General features: G+C 45.0%; 1 protein-coding gene and 1 long non-coding RNA gene across 5 annotated transcripts in view; one reads left to right on the top strand and one right to left on the bottom strand.

Moving 5' to 3' along the window:
* Positions 1-6,531, bottom strand: part of TMEM128 (transmembrane protein 128) — a 28,366-nt gene extending 21,835 nt beyond the window's left edge. For 2 of the 4 annotated variants that reach the window (XM_032254200.1, XM_032254201.1), the window contains exons 1-2: positions 6,384-6,531; positions 4,375-4,516 (exon numbers count right to left, since the gene is read on the bottom strand). In XM_032254200.1, the coding sequence (XP_032110091.1) occupies positions 4,375-4,516; positions 6,384-6,480 (239 nt within the window). In that variant the 5' untranslated portion in view covers positions 6,481-6,531. The remainder of the gene's footprint in view (positions 1-4,374; positions 4,517-6,383) is intronic. The other 2 variants (XM_032254199.1, XM_032254202.1) reach the window with 2 other exon arrangements.
* On the top strand, positions 6,507-21,109 carry LOC116534075. Its single transcript, XR_004261576.1, has 2 exons — positions 6,507-7,423; positions 20,866-21,109. It is a non-coding gene; the product is annotated as an uncharacterized LOC116534075 (long non-coding RNA).
* Positions 21,110-21,962: the final 853 nt, after the last annotated feature.

Here is a 21,962-nt window from a genome sequence, read left to right as displayed (position 1 = left end):
CTCTCATTAAGATTTCTAAATGAAATCTTCGCATTTAGAAAATCTGCTACCCACCATCTCATCCTCAATGGTAATGCCTTTTTACTCCCTTCTAATTCCACCTATGATCTGATTTAGCCAGTGTGAGGCAACCTAGACAACCCCTTCCTTCCACCCCAGCTGGACTGGGGACCGAAGTCCCTTTCCCTTGCTCCCAACTCAACCCAATACCCCACCAGCATCTGCTTCTCTATGGGGAAAAGCCTGACGGTCCATGTTAGAGAGAGAGAACAGATGGCTACAACAGTTAAGTTACGAAGGCACAAAGTGAACTGCCAACAATGGCAAGGTTCTGGATTCCATGAAAGCTTTTTGTGATGATGCAATTCTGAGATTCGGAGTTTTGAGAGGCAGTATAGTGAAGGGGTTAAGAGCACAGCCTTTGCTGTATGGATTTGAATCTCAGCTTGAGCAAGACTAGTTTTGTGACTCTAGGCAATTTCTTAACCTCCGTGTGTTTCAGAAATACTGACAGTACTTAACTCAGAATAGCTGTGAGAATTAAATCAGGTGGTCAGCCAAGTGCTTCTCACAGCTAACCCTCAATCACAATCACTATTATTCCACTCATCCATATTCCACAATCATTATTCTCCAAAGCAAAGAAAAAAATCTGGCTCTAATTGTATGTATAAACCACAGATATGCATGCAGTATGTAAGCAAATACATAGTTTATCTGAGGTATTAAAATTCCACATTCCACAGGGACGATTAGAAAAAAACATGTCTAAAAAGACTTCTTGGGGGTGATGATAAAAGGGTAAAGAGCACATGCTGGTAAAGGATATAAGAAAATTTAAAAAGCTGCCTGAACAAAACATAACGCCATCAGTCAGTGGTCCTCAACCCTGGCCTTATATCACAGTCACCTTGCACCTTTCTAAGAGAAACTACCTAGTCCTCAGTTTCCACAATTCTCAGTCTGAGCATCTGGGATTTTAATTTTACTTTTTGCTTTTAACTCCACAGTTGATTTTGATGCACAGAGGCAGAGTTTTTTAAACTGTGATTTTTTTAAAGCATCATAGTGTTGTTTTGTTTTTAATATGAACGAACCTGCTCATCTATCTTTGAATATAAAGAACCTTAAGGCCTCAAGCTTCTGAACTTAGGCTAGAGCCAGGGGATAATGAAATTACCTCAGGTGTCAGAGAATGAGCCCTTTTAGCCATTTTCAAAAAGCGGAACTCAGCCGGCACTGTCTTTTATGCAGCCTTCTCATCTCATGGCTGCTCAGTACCCCCAACCTCCTTGAATGAGTCCTTCCCAAGAAAACAATGTGACAACATTCTCAGCCTTTGAGAATGCATTATGCCTTTTTCTCTCTAAGATGACACCTTTTTGAGGACAGATCTATCACTTCTTCTTTCTTTCCAACCCCCACAGCCCTGGTCCCAGTGTCTGCGTTGTGGCTTTGCCACTCAGCAGCTGTGTGGTCCTGGGCACGCCAGTTAGCTACTGCAGTTGCCCCAGACATCTTATGTGTGATCATTCTTACTCTGCCATTTCTTTAAACTTCTAAAAATACCCAATATTAGCACACAAATAAAGTAGTTCTCTCACATCTCCTAACACCTCAAAAAGGTCTCAGTCCCAAGGCTGACCTGGACTAGGTACCCCTCCAAGATGCTCCCATAATACCCTGTGCCCTTCACTTACAGAGCACACACCATGAGGCCTGGTAACTTGTCTGCTGCAGACTAGAAGGAGCTGTTGGAGAGCTAGAAATGCACCTTCCATGTGTTTGGCTCCCATAGCCAAACACATCTCAGGTTCCATAAAGTAACTGATGAAAGAAACAGCAGCTGCTATTGGTGTGTTTAAAGCACCCATCCCCTGCAGCCAGGTGCAGTGGCTCACACCTATAATCCCAGTACTGTGGGAACCTAAGGTGGGAGGATCACTTCAGCCCAGAAGTTTGAGACTGACCTAGGCAACAGGAAGAGGCCCTGTCTCTACAAAAAATAAACAAAATTGCGAAGCATGGGGGTGTGCACCTATAGTCCTAGCTACTCGGGAGGCTGAAGTGGCAGGACCACTTGAGCCTGTGAAGTCAAGGCTGCAGACAGCCATGATCACACCCCTACACTCCAGCCTGGGTGACAGAGTGGAGCGAGGCCCTGTCTCAAAGTCAAAAATAAAGTATCCATCTCTCTTTTCCCAGCCCAAGTTCTAAGAGCAATGACTGAGTCAAGCTGATGAAGATTAAATGTCCATTATACTGATGCAGCTGTGGGAAGAATATGGCTTTGGTGAGTGCTGGCAGGCAATTCCTAATACTGAGACCAAGAAACAGACAGGCCTACCCACTGGGTTGCAGGTCACAGTGAAAACCTGGAGACCTTTTCCTGTGGGGGCTGCCCCGGTGAAATGACACCATGGGAAGGCAGCCCAGACTCTGGGCTTCCTATGGGCAGCCGAAGTGCAGGAGAAGGTGCTGAGCTACCTTCGTCCACTTCTTCATCACACAGTCAGTCAGTCACGCCACATCCCACAAAGGAGTGACTTGGAATGACAGAAAATGGGAGTGTTTAGGGAATGTTTCTCTGCCGACAATTTAAATAAACTCCCCATCTGCCTACTTTCCCCCGAAGGCTTGTTTCCTCTGGCTTGACAGTCTCCTAGAAGTCACTGCTCCTCCTCAAGGCCCTTGAGGAGAAATTATGTGTCCTGCTATGATACCAGGGGACCACAGTCTTGTCTACGTCTTCCCAGCCCCACTGTTACTTCCAAAGTATTTCTCTTGACCCTAAGCACACCAGCCCTCCAGTGCCAGCTCTGATGCTCACCAACATCCGTCTCCCTTCTATTATCTGAGGGTCTCCACATCACTCTCCAATGTGCAGTAGGGACTCTAGGATATGATTCTAACCCTCTCCTCCATGTCAACTCTGGAGACTATACTGAAGGGATCTCAGTCCCTGTGAATGAGGAACTATTGGACATCTGGCCTGGCCACAAAGCTCTCTCCTTCCACTGCTGGCCTTCACCTCCACTCTATTGCAGTCACACCCTACAGTTACCTTGTCAGCTATAACTACTCTGAAACCAACCCTGAGACCTGATTCTCACCAGCCACAGTTCTCGATCCTTCTTCTCAGTACTCTTTTTTTTTTGAGACGGAGTCTCACTCTGTTGCCCAGGCTGGAGTGCAGTGGTGCAATCTTGGCTCACTGCAGCATCTGCCTCCCGGGTGCAAGCAACTCTCCTGCCTCAGCCTCCTTAGTAGCTGGGATTACAGACGTGCGCTACCACGCCTGGCTAATTTTTGTATTTTTAGTAGAGACGGGGTTTCACCATGTTGGTCAGCCTGGTCTTGAACTCCTGACCTCGTGATCTGCCCCCCTTGGCTTCCCAAGTGCTGAGATTACATGCATGAGCCACCATACCCAGCCCTTCCCAGCACTCTTATACTTGGTCTTCATGAAGACCTTCAGTCATTCTCCCACCTTTTTTCCTTAAATGGATTAGGTCTTTCTTAAATTGATTACCTTCCTCATCCTACAACATATTTATTTGCACATAAATAATTTTCAGTTCTCTTCAACTCTACTGTGTATGCCCAGAGCACAAACCCTCTCAATGGTTTTTTTCCAGCTTTACTGAGGTATAATTGACAAATTAAAATTATATATATTCGGCCGGGCGCGGTAGCTCACGCCTGTAATCCCAGCACTATGGGAGGCCGAGGCAGGTGGATCACGAGGTCAAGAGATCAAGACCAACATGGTGAAACCCCGTCTCTACTAAAACTACAAAAAATTAGCTGGGCATGGTGGTGCGTGCCTGTAATCCCAACTACTCAGGAGGCTGAGGCAGGAGAATTGCCTGAACCCAGGAGGCGGAGGTTGCGGTGAGCCGAGATCGCACCATTGCACTCCAGCCTGGGTAACAACAGCGAAACTCCGTCTCAATAAAAAAATAAAGTGAAAAAATTATATATATTCAAAGTGTACAATGTGATGACTTGATATACATATACACTGTGAAATGATTACTACAATCAAGTTAATTATCACACCTCACATAGTTACCACTGGTGGGGCAACCGGGGGAGGAAACAAGACATACTCTTAGAAAATTTCAAGTATACAACACGGCATTAACTATAGTCACTATACTGTATGGACATTAGATCCCTGGACCTTATTCATCTCATAATAAAAATATGTACGCTTTGACCCCCATCTCATATTCATCTTTGTATCACCAGCACCTCCAACACAGGACCTGGCAGAGAGTAGGTGCTTACTGTTTGAAGAATTCAACTGACAAAACATAACACAAAAAATCATACATATGTTTAATTTATCAAGCAGTGAAGTTTTCTTACCTGCTAGTGTGAAAGCTTTCTTTAAGGGTTTTAAAGAAGTCAGCATAGTAGGTCACAACAATGGATGCCAAAATCCAGAATCCAGAATGGATATTAAGTCTTGGAAGAGGTTTCTCCTTTTTCTCAACAGCTGTAGAGGTTTCTGCAAATAAGGGAGAATTCAACTTATTAAGTTACCACAATTTTGTGAAGAAAAATTACACTTAATTTAAGCCAAATAAAAATCACTTCCTAGAGCTAAGAACCAGAGTCTCTTCCATTATAAAAATCCTCTGTAAAACCCTTAAGTTTATATTTACAAAAAAATCATTAATCAGAACCCACTATAAAATATATTCAATACAGCCAATTTATTTTCTCTAAATATATTCTGAAATCAATATATTTCTGAAATGCCACCTGGAAATGTAAGAATTGTAATATGTTTCACATTTCTTCTAGGAAGGTAATTAGTCTTAATTAGGAAAAACACCAAAGGCAAATGTTAGCGCATGAAATGGACTTGTGATCTTCCATAAACACTTTTACAATTTTTTTTTTTTTTTTTTTGGGTCGGAGTCTCGCTCTGTCACCTAGGCTGGAGTGCAACGGCGCAATCTCGGCTCACTGCAACCTCCGCCTCCCAGGTTCAAGCAATTCTCCTGCCTCAGCCTCCCAAGTAGCTGGAATTACAGATGCCCGCCACCACGCCCGGCTAATTTTTGTACTTTTAGTACAGACGGAGTTTCACCATGTTAGCTAGGCTAGTCTGGAACTCCTGACCTCGTGATCCACCCACCTCGGCCTCCCGAAGTGCTGGGATTACAGGCGTGAGACACCATGCCCAGCCCATAAGTAAATATTTTAATTACTTTAAATACAGCTCAAAAGTGGAAATGGCACAACCGAGTTCTAGTTCTAGCACAGCACTATCTAGACAGGTGATGGACAAGTCATTTTTCCCCATTTGGAACCCAATCTGAAAGAACGGGTGAATGAGGAAAGAATGGATGGATGAAGCCAGGCGCCGTCGTGGCTCACGCCTGTAATCCCAGCATTTTGGGAAGCCGAAGCGGATGGATTACCTGAGGTCAGGGGTTCGAAATCATCCTGGCCAACATGGCGAAACCCCGTCTCTTTAAAAAAAAAAAAAAAAGAATGGGTGGATGGGGGTTGGGTCAGACGGGTGATTACTAGAAAATTTTCACGGGATTCTGACATGCCCTCTCTCTATGTTCATGTGAGAATCACTGGTCTGTAGATGAGGTTTTGGGCCTTTAAATGACCATCAGAAACCCTGGGGAGCATGTTCATGATATTCTGGAATATCCTCAACACATATACATTGTCATGCCTGGACATGATATTATTCATGTTTATTTTGAAAAGGTAATAAATGGACATGGTTTTTAAACATTCAGGATAAAAATATCCAAAATGAAATATCTGTCTCCCAATCTTAACCTCAGATTTAATGCCTAGAAGCAACCACCACTTACAATTTCTACTGAATTCTTCCATATATTATGCATCTACAGGTGAACATACATCACAGGTTACCTTTTTGTACCCAAATGGCGGCATACGATATACTGTTCTGCACCTCCCTTTGAAAATCATCCCCACTGGTACATACAAGTCTGCCTGGCGTGTCATGTATAGATTTATCCAAATTTACTTAACCAGCTTTCTGCTGACGGGCAAGATAGCTATTTCTAGTCATTCGCACTGCGCACATCTTTGTACACTGTGGTACAGTTATGTCTCTGGTAAATTCTTAAAATTAGAAGGGGTGGGTATTTTTAATTTTAATCGATATTTCCAAACAGGTGTCAAATCAGCTCTCCACAGAATTCTGAAGCGCAGCTGAGATGAAAATGCACAACACTAAGGATCTTTCCTGACATTTAAATAATCGACTTGCAAAGCCGAAACTCGGTCCCTCCAGACTGGGCCGGGGCCGCGAGAGGCCGGTCGTTTTCCGGCGCCTCGCCTCTGAGAACCTCAGGGCGGCTTGGTGCGCGCCTCACCCGGCCTGGCCTCACCCTCGCGGTCCAGCTGGGCCTCGGCGTCCGGCAGAAGCAGGAATCGCCGCCGGAGCTGCTCCCGGGCCCGCGAAGCGTCCATCTTGGTACCGCCCTGAAATGCGACGGAAGTGACGTCCAACAAGGACTTCCGGAGTCGGCCTCGGAGCTGGGCTTCCTGGCGTTGGGGTTGGAGACTGTGTTGTCTTTGCGGTTTTAGTTAGCGAGCAGTTAGGGTGGAGTCGGCTTCGTGGATTCCGCTCTCAAACCAGCAAGTGTGATTTGAATTCTAAAACACTGAGCTTTCCGAGTCGAAAGGTTCCAAGTTTATTCCGACCTACGGAAGCCCAGGAGGACCAGGATTACCTCTGCCAATAGGTGCGTGCCGGGCCGCGATGCGCGACCGTAAGACGCTGCGTTTCCGAAGCTGTCGCAGGCTCCCGGGTGCCAGAGCCGGAGAGGTACCCTCTGTCCAGGCCTCCCCTCTCAGCCCCCAGTTTTTTCCTACTTTTGCTTTTCAGGAGTCGCCCAGCACGACTTGAAAGGAGGAGAAGGGCCTGCTGGAAAGGATGCTAGAGCCTGGCAGTGACCATTTGGGGGCCCCTGGGCATTCAGTTAACTTTTTGGGCCCCGTTTCCTTATTACACTTGGCTCTAGATTTGTTGTGCGTTTCGGTGAGAAACACCTGTACGTGGTGCTTCCTGGGCGCCTCCTCCCTACTTGTGAAAAATCGTCTCCGTCTGAAACGAGGGAACTACTTTCCTAGCAAACTGCCGTTTTCCATACTACTCACGCCCGCAAACCGTGTGTTACGAGTTCACAACGTTTTCTCCGTCAGTAATCCCGCGTATTACTCTCCCAACCCTTTCCCACTGAGTCTTGTGCTGAGAAATGGTGGCTTAGCCACGCAAACGTTTACTGAGCATCTACTATTTGCTAGGCGCTGTTAGGCACCATGCTGGCGGTGGAGGTAAAGATGAGTAAGACATTGGCCTTGCGCGGGAGGAGCTCCTGGTCCAAAGACGACCACAGAGGTATACTACAAGGTAACTCAGTATTTATAAATGTATGAAAGCATCAATGCAGCCAACATTTTCTGAGCAGCTGCATGTGATAAAATGGGGAGGACGGACGTAAGAATCTGGTAGAGAAAGCAGCTTCAATACAGTGCCACAATAGAAACACTATACATGGGGCTGAGGAAGTACCGAATAAAGGGCAGTTTATTCCGCCGGAGTGTGAGTGAGCAGGAAGAGTGACTTCAGGTGGGTTGAGTGCAGGCGCGGAGAGCCAGAGAGCTACATAGGAAGTAAAATTTGAATTACTAGGCACTGTTTAATATCTTCTATGTGTTGGGGTGTTTGTAAGAGGAATGTAGTAAAAAATAATAAAAGAGTGCCGGCTGGGCGTGGTGGCTCACACCTATAATCCCAGCACTTTGGGAGACCGAGGCGGTCGGATCACGGGGTCAAGCGTTCGAGACCAGCCTAGCCAACATGGCGAAATCCCGTCTCTACTAAAAATACAAAAATTAGCCGGGCATGGTGGTGGACGCCTGTAGTTCCAGCTACTCGGGAGGCTGAGGCAGGAGAATCGTTTGAAGCTGGGAGGTGGAGGTTGCAGTGAGCCGAGGTCGGGCTACTGCACTCCAGCCTGGGCAACAAAGCAAGTGTCCGTCTCCAAAAACGAAAAAAAGAAAAAAGAAAGAAAAGAGTGCCACATCTCTACTGATTTATCGTTTCTTCAGCCTTTCATCTCCCTTCAGAGCACAGGATTTAACAGCTGGTAGATCATACGGCCTTTCTAAACAATACCTCCTTTTTGCTTCATTTTTTTACCTTTCTTGTTCTTTCAAGACTCCTAAAAAACTGGATTCATTTCTTCAAAACCAACTGGAGTCTTTGCCCTCCCATCTTCTCTCTCTTGAACAGGGTTAGAAGCCTTGTTAACAGGAAGTGAATTTGTCCCATCAAATACAATCTTCTGTTGATTGTCTCCTCGAAAAAGGGTCAGTTCAGGGTCTCCCTGGTAATTGAATACTCCCAAGACATCATAGCTATCCCAGGTTCCCAGACATGGTATGTTCAGGTCAGATCAAGTTTCTCCTTTTGTGGTTTGAGGGCCTTTTAAATTGGATCTGAAATCCTTCCAGCGTTTTTTTTCTCTGATACTTTAAATGACACTACTTGCACACCATATTGATGGTACTTAAAAGCAGGTTGGAAAAATTCCAGTACTTAATGACCATATCTTCATTTCTGAGGTCCATTAGAGAACCCCTTTGGCGGGGTTCGGAGGCTCATGCCTGTAACCTCAGCACTTTGAGAGGCTGATGCAGGTGGGAGATCAGGAGTTCGAGACCAGCCTAGCCAACATCGTGAAACCCCATCTCTACTAAAAATAAAAAATAAATAAAAAATTAACCAGACATGGTGGTGGGTGCTTGTAATCCCAGCTGCCTGGGAGGCTAAAGCAGGAGAATCACTAGAAGCCAGGAGGTGGAGGTTGCAGTGAGCCAAGACCTCCCCATTGTACTCCAGCCTGGGCAACAAGAGTGAAACTCCATCTCAAAAAAAAGAAAAGAAACCCTTCAGTGTGTGTACTGTGGCACCCTAATTATAGATAGATGTGTGATGCCAGACTTGCTACCAATTAAGAAATTTTCAATGTGGATTACTTGTGGGAAACAAATGAATTTCATTGTGAGCTTTGCTGGCCTCCCCTTAGCAATGTGGATAAATCCAAGGTGTTTCTAGACTGTTGAATTCTGCCACCATCGCTGTGAGTCCTTGGGCAAGTTATTTTATTGTTCTAAGTATCAGTTTACTCATCTGTGAAACGTCGGGTGTTGGAGTGAAGAGAGTTGTATACAGATTGTTTAGCTTAGTGCCTGGCATATATAGTTTGCCTGCAAACAGTGGTAGTTGTGAGTCACTACTCCTTAATTTGGCTTGCCAGGTCTTCAAGATCTGGCACTTGTTCACCCCTTGATCAGTATTCCCTTGTCCCTGGGTTCATGTCTCTCTTCCAAGAATTACCAAGCTTGGCTGGGCACGATGGCTCACACCTGTAATTGGGAGACTGAGGTGGGTGGATCACAAGGTCAGGAGTTCAAGATGAGCCTACCCAACGTGGTGAAACCCCATCTCTACTAAAAACAAAAAATTAGCCAGGCATGGTGGCATGCACCTGTAATCCCAGCTACTCTGGAGGCTGAGGCAGGAGAATTGCTTGAACCCAGGAGACAGAGGTTGTGGTGAGCGGAGATCATGCCATTGCACTCCAGCCTGGGCAACAGAGCAAGACTCCGTCTCAAAAAAAAAAAAGAAAAAAGAATCACCAAGCTTTATAGCTGTTTTCCTTTTGCCTGTGTTTCCCCCAATGGATTGGGGAAAACCACCATGTCTTAGTATCCCTCAGTGCCTTGCAAACACCAAACACACAGCAGGAACTCCATTTCCCGTGCTTACTTTGGTCCTTGAGCACAGCTAACTGTTCTTCAATACGGACATACATGTGTCTGCCTACCACCCTTCCTCTGAGAAGCCACTGTTGCTTTCTATAGTGGCTCTGCTTGGTTTCCAGAGACTGACCCTGTCCTAGGGGAGGGCACAAGACCCAAACAGACCTCTCATTCTCCAGGTCTTAGGCTGGGAATATGTTCACGGTTGCTTTGACAGAGTGAGCTCTGACGTCGGTTTCGGCTTGGGGCTGCTATTCTGGAAATGGGAGCCCACGTGGGAAGGAAGCGCTGAGAGGCAAGCTAAGAAGTCTTGGTAGCACTGTGCCACTGCACTCTGGAGCAAGCTGCCTCCCTGGCTGGCATTGCCAGTTCTGTCATTACTGGCTCATTCAACCTTCAGCAAGGGTCTTATCCACTCTTTGCCTTAGTTTCCTCAGTTGCAAAATGGGGTTAAGAATAATACCCACCTCACAGGATTGGGTAAAGATTAAAAGTATTAAGACATGCAAGTTTCTTAGAGCAGCCCATAGAAAACTTGATAAATCTTAGCCGTTATTATCCATTGCTGAGACTTTACAGATTGTTAAATTTTCCCTTTTTTTCCAAATTAATTTTGAATTTTTTGTTACTTACAACTCTGAGGCCAGAGTAATACTACCCTGTTCTCTCATTGTGCTGTGTCACTGACCCTTGGTCCCCAGGTATTCTGTGAGCACCTCCAGGAATGAGAATACAGGGAAAGCTCTTAGAAAAGCACCTGGCATATGGAAAGTGCTCAGTAAATGTTAATATCTATAATTTGGGATACTGTTCTTCATTCCAAGAAGAAAGCTAGTTTTAAAAAGTTCTTCCATGTATTGTATAAAAACGCAATGAAATGTGTGCCTCTTTCTACATAGCTGTAATTATTCCACTGATAAAAGCTATAGCAGTGGAATCACTAAGTCAAAAGATGTGAACATTTTAAAGACTTTGGATTGATATTTTCAAACAAGCTCCAGAAAGGACTTACCATGCTATTGTAGTTTAAATTCCCACCAGCAGAGGGCAGGAGAGGCCATCTTCAATGTTTGCACCAACAGCGGGCTTTATCATTCTGATTTTCTCCCAATAGTTGTTGCCCAGGGGGACCTGCCATTTTAATTTGCTTTTCTTTGCAACCGATTTTTTTGTGTTAATCAGGTATGTATATATCTTTTTCCTTTTGGAATTTTCATTTTTGCATATTTTGATCAAGGCTGTCTTTGAACAGCAGATATGTGGCAAGTCTACTTTTTTTCTAGTTTGTTTGCCTTTTAAGTTTGATCATGTTCAACGTACGTTTTGATTTATACCTATGTTTTGTTTCATACCTATGTTTTGTTTTTCACTTCACATACCCTGTGATGAAGAGAGTTTGAATGGGCTTGCCCCCTAGAGTCTAAGTGGAGAAGCATATTTCCTGGAAAGTGTTCAGTCGATGTTAATGTCTGTCACTCGGGATGTACTGCATGGTAAACACCACTTGAACCATCTTCACGTGAGCCTAGTTATTCCTCACCCATTCATTACTCACACTAGCTGCACTGTGACAGGTTCTACCCACAGCTGAAACCAACTTTAACCAGCTGGTCACGGTTAATACTGTCAACTTGATTGGATTGAAGTATGCAAAGTATTGATCCTCCGTGTGTCTGTGAGGGTGTTGCCAAAGGAGATTAACATTTGAGTCAGTTGGCTGGGAAAGGCAGACCCACCCTTAGTCTGGGTGGGCACCGTCTAATCAGCTGCCAGTGCAGCTAAAATGTAAAGCAGGCAGAAAAACGTGAAAAGGCGAGACTGGCCTAGCCTCCCAGCCTACATCTTTCTCCTGTGCCAAATGCCTCCTGCCCTTGAACATCGGACTCTAAGTTCTTTAGTTTTGGGACTCGGACTGGCTCTCCTTGCTCCTCAGCTTGCAGATAGCCTATTGGGGGACCTTGTGATCGTGTGAGTTAATACTTAATAAACTCCCGTTTATGTGTGTGTGTATTCTATTAGTTTTGTACCTCTAGAGAACTCTAATACACAGCCTAAGCAAAATAATAACTAATTATTTTGCACAGTGGCTCATGCCTGTAATACCAACACTTCAGGAGGCTGAGATGGGAGGATTGCATGGAGGCCAGGAGTTGGACACCACCTGGGCAATATAACAAGACCTTGTCTCTATAATAATAATGATGACAGTAATAATCGTGATCATAAAATACATGTACAGTTTTTTTGGAAAAAACCTGTTAGAATTTCTCTGAACTATTTCATAAGATTGAAAGAAAAATAGGATTTCCATCAAGCCCAAGTGAGCATGAAGCCCAGGGCAGCTCACGACGCAGCTTTGAGGACACTGTGCATCTGTCACAGATGGTGTGCCTGCCATCATCCCTGTGGGACTCACCACTTCAGTGTCTGCCAGCCCTACTTCTGACTCTCAGCACCTTCATCACTTTGCCTTGGGCTTTCTCCGGATGCATTCTATTGAAGCAGTGAGATGGAGGGAATTCTCACAGAAGGGAAGTCAGTGTGCACATAACAGCTGTCTGCTGCACTGGCAGAAAAAGGCCGCAAGTAAGCCTCTAAGGACAGGCAGTGTGTTGTTTTCTGAAACAGGATGTTGGGAAGAACAACAGAGAAGAGAGATTCTGATCTCAAACAAAATATCAGGAGCAGAGAAAAGACAGTTCCTAAAGCCAGAAAGAAGAGGGGAGGGCTAGGAGGGAACTGGCCTCAAATGAGAGCCCAGGTGGGCAGGACCATTGACTATGTAAGTGTCCCCCAAGCACTCCTGAAATTTCTGGCTGTGTGGCTGATCTGGGGCCAACATTTGGGTTCAAGTTCTGTGGGAGGACAATTTGTTTTATTAAATTGCTACTGTTCAGGTTGAGAGCCACTACCAGGCTGGCAAAGCTAGCGGAGAATGGAGGTGGGTCCTGGCTGACTGCCCTTCCCAGGTGAACCCTGCAGCCTTGTCAGCCTTGTCACTGACTGATTGTTCAGTGCCTAGAACCTGGTCTGTTACTGGTTTGCAGATGATCAAATAAAGCAGATTCATTTTTTCTCTTTCAGAAAAAACCCTGTATTTTTAAATGGCGGTTGTGCTTGATGGTATCATCCATAAAACCATGATAAAGACTTTCTGATCACATGGCTTAGGACATGCCCAACAATAGGAAGTCCAATCAGGTGTATACCAACTGAAGGCTTATGTCAGTTTTATATCAGTAAGAATCTGCATGTCGTCCCGGTGAGACACTCAACACTTTCTCATCAAGAAGTGGTGAAAATCACATACAGGTGTGAATTCCCACAAACAAGAAAGGAATGAAATAAAGCTTTTAATGTAAAAAGGAAAATCACACCATTTGACCCAGCAATCCATCTTTGGGTATATACCCCAAGAAATGCAAATCATTCTAATATAAAGATACATGCAAAGTTCATTGCAGCACTATTCAAAATAGCAAAGGCAGGGAATCAACCCAAATGCCCATCAATGATAGACTTAAATAAAGACAATGTGGTACATATACACCATGGAATACTATGCAGCCATTGAAGGAATGAGATAACATCCTTTACAGGGACATGGATGAAGCTAGAAGCCATTATGCTCAGCAAACTAATGCAGGAACAGAAAAACAAACACCGCATGTTCTCATGTATAAGTGGGAGCTGAACAGTGAGAAAACACGGACACCGGGAGGGGAGCAACACACGCTGGGTCCTATCCAGGGGCAGTGGGCGGGGAAAGCATTAGGGAAAAGGGTTACTACATGCTGGGCTTCATACTCAGGTGATGGGATGATCTGTGCAGGAAACCACATGGCACACGTTTATGTAACAAATGTGCACATCCTACATATGTACCCCAGAACTTAAAAAATTTTAAAAAATCACTAACGTCAATGTGCAAGCTTAGTTTGAACAGAGTGTATGAGGAAATCCCCCTGACAACCTTAGAAAAGTCAAAGTGTTGTAAGGTTGTCCCTGGAGGATGAATCCCCACACAGGGACAAGTCAGTTGGATGCTGTAATCTCCCTTTGGGCATCACCCTAACACCACCATCACAACTCCTGAGGACATTTGCTGACCCTCAAGTTAGACAAAGGAGAGAAAATGTCAGCCTTTCAAGATTGGCAACAGTGAGCAGAGTGCCCAGCTGAGAGGGGAAGGACAAGCACATCTGGAATCCCAGCCTGGGTGCTGTGATGGGGCAGAAAGTAGACCTGACATTCAGGAACCGACACAGCACCTGGCACAAAGAGCCCTCGAGATACAGTAACTAAGCTGGGGGATGGCCCACCCCTGTAATCTCAGCAATTTGGGAGGCAGAGGCGGGCAGATAACCTGAGGTCAGGAGTTCAAGACCAGCCTGACCAATATGGTGAAACTCAGTCCCTACAAAAAATATAAAAATTAGTCGGGTGTGGTGGTGTGCCCCTGTAGTTCCAGCTACTCAGGAGGCTGAGTCACAAGAATCGCTTGAACCTGGGAGTTAGAGGTTGCAGTGAGCTGAGATCATGCAGCTGCACTCCAGCCTGGGCGACACTGAGACTCTTGTCTCCAAAAAAAAAAAAAAAAAATACAGTAGCCCTCGTCATTACAATTGTTTTGCAATTACTGCCTCTCCCTACAGCCCCACAGCTCCCAAGCTCATTCACACAGTAGAGTGCCAGGTGCTTTTGTGGAACTTCATGAAATCTGGATAAATTAAGCAAAAATAGCCAATAGCCATAAAAGTTTATGCCAGCTCTCCTAGCATCTAAATTAGAATCTCATGGCTGCAAATGCCAAAAAGGTTTAAGAGATATTACGCAGGGACACTAAAACAGAAATTCTATGACCTTAACTTTTTTTCTGAGACCTGCAAGAGAGACTGCCGTTTCAAGTTCAGCTGTATAATACCTCCCTGTTCAGTATAAAGTCAGTCAGAGTGGGGCTATCCTATGACGTGACTACTATAGTATCCTGATTCAACTCGATGGGCCAAATCCCCAAAGCCATGCTGTTAGCAACTTCTCAGTGGAACCGAATCTTTACCTACCTTTGATCTACAATGGACAGAAGTCAGCCTGGGGTCACCAGGCAGGGAGGAGAGGAGCAAAGGTAGTATTTCAGCAGCTCACAATACCCGCTCTGTGGCCAAACAAAGGCCTGACCTCCTGAGCGATGTCTGACCTTTAAACTCTGACAAACATATGTATTTACTCAGCAATTACAATTTAAACTACCAAAGGGGCAGTTTAATCACTTGTATCAAAGGGAATAAATTAAAGCTTCCCTAGATCACATAACAACAACAAGAAACAAAAGTAGCATTTGCACTCAAAAGAAAACAAAGAAACTTCTCTTTTCGCCAGTACATACCATTTTTCTTTTTCTCAGAAGTCGCCTGTGTTTTCACTAGGACAGGCAGTTAGAAGCAGGATCCAACCCCAAATTAAAGAAGCTGTTAAATCTAATGATAAGTGAGCTGAGAGCAAGATCTCGAGCTTCTTAAATGTGAAAAGGACAGTGGAAGGCAGATGTCAGTCCGTAAGCTGGAAGAAATTGCTGTTTTGTTTTATTTTTAACATGATTCAAGACTGAAATCTGCTGGGAAAACAGAGACACCATTTTCCACAGTTTTATAAGCTAGTGATAACCAGTGACTTTGCTTGGCAGCATTGAATAACAGAGGTATTTTGAAAAGGTAAACACAGAGATGGAAATTTGAGTAATACTAAATTTCGGTGCATTTTGGGGCAAAATAAATGCATATATCCTCAAATGCCGAGCGTGGCAGTGTAAACTGCTAAAAAGCCCTCTCAAAACTGGCCACATCTGTTAAAGCTGAAATGTACCCTATGACTCAGTCATGCCACCTGTGGGCATGCCTCACGGCAATGAGAAAGTATAAGCACCAGGAGATGCAGAGAAGACGTCGTTGATTTCATTAGAAACCGAGCCACCCTGAAACAGCTCAACACTTCTTTATTTTTCTTTTCTTTTCTTTTCCTTTCCTTTCCTTTCCATTTCGTTTCTTTTCCTTCCTTCCTTCTCGTTCGTTCTTTCTTTTTCTTTCTTTTCTTTCTTTCTCCTTCCTTCCCTCCCTCCCTGCGTCCCTCCTTCCTCTCTTTTTTCTTCTCTTCCCCTCTCCTCTCCTCCCCTCCCCTCCTCCCCTCCTCTCCTTCTTTTCTTCTTTTGACATAGTCTCACTCTGTCACCCAGGCTGGAGTGCAGTGGCACCATCTCTGCTCACTGCAACCTCTACCTCCCAGATTCAAGCAATTCTCGGGCCTCAGCCTCCTAAGTAGCTGGGATTATAGGTGCATGCCACCACACCCAGCTAATTTTTGTAATTTTAGTAGAGATGGGGTTTCACCATGTTGGCCAGGCTTGCCTGGAATTCCTGACCTCAAGTGATCCGCCTCAGCCTCCCAAAGTGGTGGGATTACAGGCATGAGCCACCGAGCCCGGCCTTCATTTTTATTTTTTGAGACGGCCTCCCTCTGTCCTTCAGGCTGGCATGCAGTGGCATGATTGTAGCTCCAACTCCTGGGCTGAAACAGCCCTCTCGCCTCAGCCTCTGGAGTAGCTGGGACTACAGGTGTTGACAGTCATGCGCCACCTTACCTGGCTAATGTTTTTACTTTTTGTTTTTTGTAGAGATGGGGTCTCGCTATGTTGCCCAGGTTGCTCTTCAACTCCTGGGCTCAAGTGATTCTCCCGCTTCTGTCTCCCATAGCACCGAGATTACAGGCATGGTCCGCCACACCAGGCTGTACAGCCAAACGTTTCATCAGAGATGAATCTCATGGAATGTCGGGTGAAAGAAGCAGGACACAAACAGGTACATGCTGTGTGGTTTCATTTACATCAAGTTCAAAACCAGGCAAAGCCAGTCCATGCAGAGAGAAGTAAGGTGGGTCAAATAGTCTGTTTCTTGATTTAGGTGTGTGCACTCTGTGAAACTCATGGAGCAGTACATTTGCATATTACATGTTTCAATATGTATGCCATACTTCAATAGAAAACTTGAATTAAAATATTAACTCATGGCTGGGCGCGGTAGCTCACGCCTGTAATCCCAGCACTTTGGGCGGCTGAGGTGGGCCAATCACCTGAGGTCGGGAGTTTGAGACTAGCCTGACCAACATGGAGAAACCCTGTCTCTACTAAAAATTCAAAAGTAGCTGGGCATGGTGGCGCATGCCTGTAATCCCAGCTACTTGAGAGGCTGAGGCAGGAGAATTGCTTGAACCGGGAGGCAGACATTGCGGTGAGCCAAGATTGCACCACTGCACTCCAGCTTGGGCAACAAGAGTGAACTCTTGATTCAAAAAAAAAAAATTAATTCATATAGGTTTGGCAGTTGTAGGATTGTGTCTTTGTTCAGAAAAATGGTTACACATTAACTGTAGAGTGTCATTTCAAAAATTGAAGTGGATTTCTTCATTTAAATACTATGTGGTTTGGCCACACTGGTTCTTCTTTGCTGCAGTCCACACACTTGGAGAGCTTCATGCAGGAAAAAGCAAGGTGTCAGACCCTTTCTGTCGGGCCAGTGCCTCGGACGGTCAATGGTAGACGCTGCTGGGTCTGTGCACTTCTGTGCTTTAAGAGGAGATATTTTCAGACACCTACTGTGTGCTACTTTGTGTACAGTACGTCGATTTCACTCTGTCTACCATAGAAAGTTAGTGTAAGAGAAAAGCCCCTGAATTATATAGAGATGCTAAATAGCCTGCCTATGCAGGGACCTTTAGTGAGTTAGATACAAAGCTTAGATTCAATATCAAGTTTCATTCTGGCTCGTGGACCCTGTTGAGAACATGTTACCTTATACAGTCTGGGTGAAAATAGAGTGGCAGGAATATGGAAACAGTGTCTTAAAACATCAATCAGGTAATAGATAACCATTTACCTTCCAAGAATCAATCCAGGGGCCTTAAATAACCTGGAGCCCTCCATCCCCACTCAGGCAGAGTTAACCGGTCCCTCTCAGGCCTACGTTCCAACCAGAACACCTCATAACATTTCTGGTGTTGGCCTCAGTGTTGGCTCTTCCTGAAGACCTCAGTGCCTGAGTACCTGGCCCAGGTCTCAGCCCGGATGGGAAATCTGGAATGATTTTCTTAGTCCCTGTGACTTAGAATGGGTTCAGTGACATGAGGGCTTGGTGCAGAATTGCAGACAGCAAGGGCACTAGAGGACTGAGGTCTAAACATTTGTAGGGAAAGCAAAACTCAAGACATATAAGACAATTTCCCAACAGAATATCTTTGTTTATTTTTATTTTTTGAGACAGAGTCTCACTCTGCCATCCAGACTGGAGTGCAGTGGCATGATCTTGAGTCACTGCAGCCTCTGCCTCCCAGGCTCAAGTGATCCTCCTACGTAGCTGGGAGACTACAGGCGTGTGCCACCACACCAGGCAGATTTTTGTCTTTTTTTATAGAGACAGGGTCTCACTGCATTGCCCAGGCTGGCCTTGAACTCCTGGGCTCAAGCGGTCCACCCGCTTCGGACTTCCAAAGTGTTGAGATTATATTAGCAGGTGTGAGACACTGAGCCCAGCCTACCAGAATCACTTTCCATGTGAAATCCCACCACATGGTATGGTCAGTAGTTCCTCTGATGAAATTGAAAAGGATGAGCTTTCTCCAGATTCATTCTAAGGATGAAATCCAGCTTCCTGGAATGAGAACAAGGATTAACTCCACAAACAACCTCCTGCCCACACGTAATTCAGGAATCACTATAAAGTAACGCTTTCTGTACTTAGTAAATGAGAAACATAATATGCTTCCTGAGTAGAAAAGAAATTTAAAAGGCCTATTTTAGCCATTTCTTGAAAGCTTAATTTGAAGAAGGGATAAAGGCTGAATATATTCTGAGATCAACCCCAAACAATGGGAAAATATATAGGACATGCCTTTCTCTTATCTTGGATGAGGATAATAATTGATCTCCAGTTTCCTTCCACAAGGCAAGGAGTTTCAATCTTGAGTGCTGTGGTGTCATGGTTCTATAATCAGGCAAAAGTCAACAACACGCAATTATCTGCTTTATGCTGGAGTCCCAGTTCACCATTGAGACAAAAAAAGAATAATACCAGCTAGGAGCATCAGTTTTCAGTGGTGGAATAAAGAACCACAATGTACTCTCAATAGCTTTCACTAATGGAGATGAATTGGATAAAACCACTTGATCTCTTAAAACTTTCTTTATTTCACTGCCAAAGTGCTATCTAAAAGACAGCAATCTGTACCAAAGGCGGCTTCTTAAAAAAACAATGTTTAATTCCTAGAAATCTATTTTGGACAAGAGAGGCAATTAGAGAGCAGTGCAATTACCAAAGTTTATTGTTTAAGAGGACCTGGTCAGCTCAAGCCTTAACTTTGAAAGAAATTTAGATGCTTAGAGGGATAATGTGAGAGCTTTTCATAGATATTCACAAAAATCTACAGGCTGTAAAAATGCTGATGATTAATCTTGACTTTTATTCTTTCATTGTTCCCCTAACCACCCTGAGGTGGGTTTAAACCGAGAACTAGAAATGAGATTCTGAAATAATAGCCTTAGTTCCTCAGAGAAGAGGGGTCATCTTACTTCACCAAGGGAAGACTTGAGTGATTTTGCAATTTTTAAGCTTTCTCCATATAAATCCCCCTCTGCCATCAACCCATTTGCATTTTTTTTCTTCTTTTTTTGAAACAGCCTCACTCTGTTGCCTAGGCTGAAGTGCAGTGGCATGACCTCGCTTACTGCAACCCCCATTTCCCAGGCTCAAGTGATTGTCTTGCCTCAGCCTACCGAATAGCTGGGATTACAGGCGCACACCACAATGCCTGGCTAATTTTTTTTCTTTTCTTTTCTTTTTTTTTTTTTTTTTTGAGATGGAGTTTCACTCTTGTTGCCCAGGCTGGAGTGCAATGGCATGATTTCAGCTCACCTCAGCCTCCGCCTCTTGGGTTCAAGTGATCCTCCTGCCTCAGCCTCCTGAGTAGCTGGGATTACAGGCATGTGCCACCATGCCTGGCTAATTTTGTATTTTTTTTTTCATAGCGGGGGGTTTTCTCCATGTTAGGCTGGTCTCGAACTCCCAACCTCAGGTGATCCATCCGCTTCAGCCTCCCAAAGTGCTGGGATTACAGGCATGAGCCATCGCACCTGGTCCTAATTTTTGTATTTTTAGTAGAGATGGGGTTTCACCAGGTTGGCCAGGCTGGTTTCAAACTCCTGACCTCAAGTGATCCAACTGTCTTGGTCTCCCAAAGTGCTGGGATTATAGGCGTAAACCACTGCTCCCAGCTCATTTGTGTTCTTTTGATTTCTTCTGTGTCAGTCTCGGTCTAGCTGCCTCATCCAGGTGCAGAAGGAAGGGCAACCTTGGTTGACCTCCTGCCTTCCCACTCATTGTTCTGAGCTTGTTTCCTCACTGGTGTGCTAAGCACCTACTCTGTCCCAAATTAAGGGCATGCAACAGTCCTACATTTTAAGTTTTTGGAGGTTAACAGAGTCCATCTTCTCCCAAATCCTGCCTGTTAAGCAGCATCACAGGAAATGGCTGGTACACACAGTTGACAAACACCAGGAATCCCCAGAAAATAGGACATCAAGGAAAGACAACCACAGTATGGCAAGATTGGAGATGCCCAAGTGTCAGGCTCCTCAGACCAGCCTGAAAACAGGCAGACCATGGTAGAATTCAATCTTAAACCCAACTTCGACAAAATGAAGCTGAAAAGCCTTACAGGAATATCATTAGATCACTTTCTAAAGTCCCTGGGAACTTCAGTATCATGTGTGTTTTGAATCCAAGTCAGGCAGGCAGCTGCCAAAATTGAAAAGCAGGGTCTCTACAAGGACACTGGAATGACCCCTGGACCATGCTTTGCAGACAGACCCCTGGGGCAACTGCACATACAGCTAGTCCTTCCTGCCACTGACTGCAGACGCTTCCATGACGGGGACCATCAGAGTCACCAGCATTAATTAGCTTTGCTTCTTTGTCCTTGTAGAATTGAGAGAGCTAAGGTCACCTCCAGCCTCCGCGGGATAAATGCTCTGCTGGAATTCCTGAGCAGCACAGCCAGCCCCAGTTCTAATTTGAGAACCTGGGGTGATGAATGGCAAGAATGACAGAAATGAAGACGTCTGTAGCACTAAGGACACCTTTTAACTGTGTCACATTTGCCTAACTTTGCCTTAAATGTATCATGGTAACTGATAGTTTTGACTGAAAAATAAAGATCACTGATATGGTTTGCTGTGTCCCTACCCAAATCTCATCTTGAATTGTAGCTCCCACAATTCCCGGGTGTTGTGGGGGGGGCCCGGTGGGAGGTCACTGAATCATGGGGATGGTCCTGTGCTGTTCTTGTGATAGTGAAGACGTCTCACAGGATCTGATAGTTTTATAAAAAGCTATTTATCCTGCACAAATTCTCTCGTCTCTTATCTGCCTCTATGGAAGACAGGCCTTTCACCTTCTACCATGATTGTAGGGCCCCCCCAGGTACAGGGAACCGTAACTTTGAGTCCATTAAACTTTTTTTTTTGAGACGAAGTTTCACTCTTGTTGTCCAGGCTGGAGTGAAACGTGCAATGGAGTGATCGTGCAATGGCACGATCTCGGCTCACTGCAACCTCTACCTCCTGGGTTCAAACAGTTCTGCCTCAGCCTCTCAAATAGCTGGGATTACAGGCACCCACCACACCTAACTAATTTTGTAGTTTTAGTAGAGACGGGGTTTCTCCATGTTGGTCAGGCTGGTCTCAAACTCTTGGCATCAGGTGACCCGCCCACTTTGGACTTCCAAAGTGCTGGGATCACAGGCGTGAGCCCCCGTGCCCAGCCTTCTTTTTCTTTATAAATTACCCTGTCTCAGGTATATCTTTGTCATAAGAGTGAAAACAAATACAAACAGTGACATACCATGGTCCTATGGAGCATCATGTGACTCTCATGGGGTGGCCCTGCGTCTGCCCACTGTTCCCGGGTGAGAACTGCAGAGCGCATCTCTCTCTGCTCCCTGGAGCGCTGGCATAGGAAGACTTCTGGACTGGACTTGGGAGTCACAGCTCTGTTCTGCTTTTGTCCCTAATTAGGTGTGTG

Source organism: Sapajus apella, unplaced genomic scaffold, assembly GCF_009761245.1.
Source record: "Sapajus apella isolate SASKATOON/1434 unplaced genomic scaffold, GSC_monkey_1.0 scaffold85, whole genome shotgun sequence".
Lineage (NCBI taxonomy): Eukaryota > Metazoa > Chordata > Mammalia > Primates > Cebidae > Sapajus > Sapajus apella.
The sequence above is the reverse complement of the archived record's forward strand: the minus strand, read 5'-3'. Positions and strand labels throughout refer to the sequence as shown.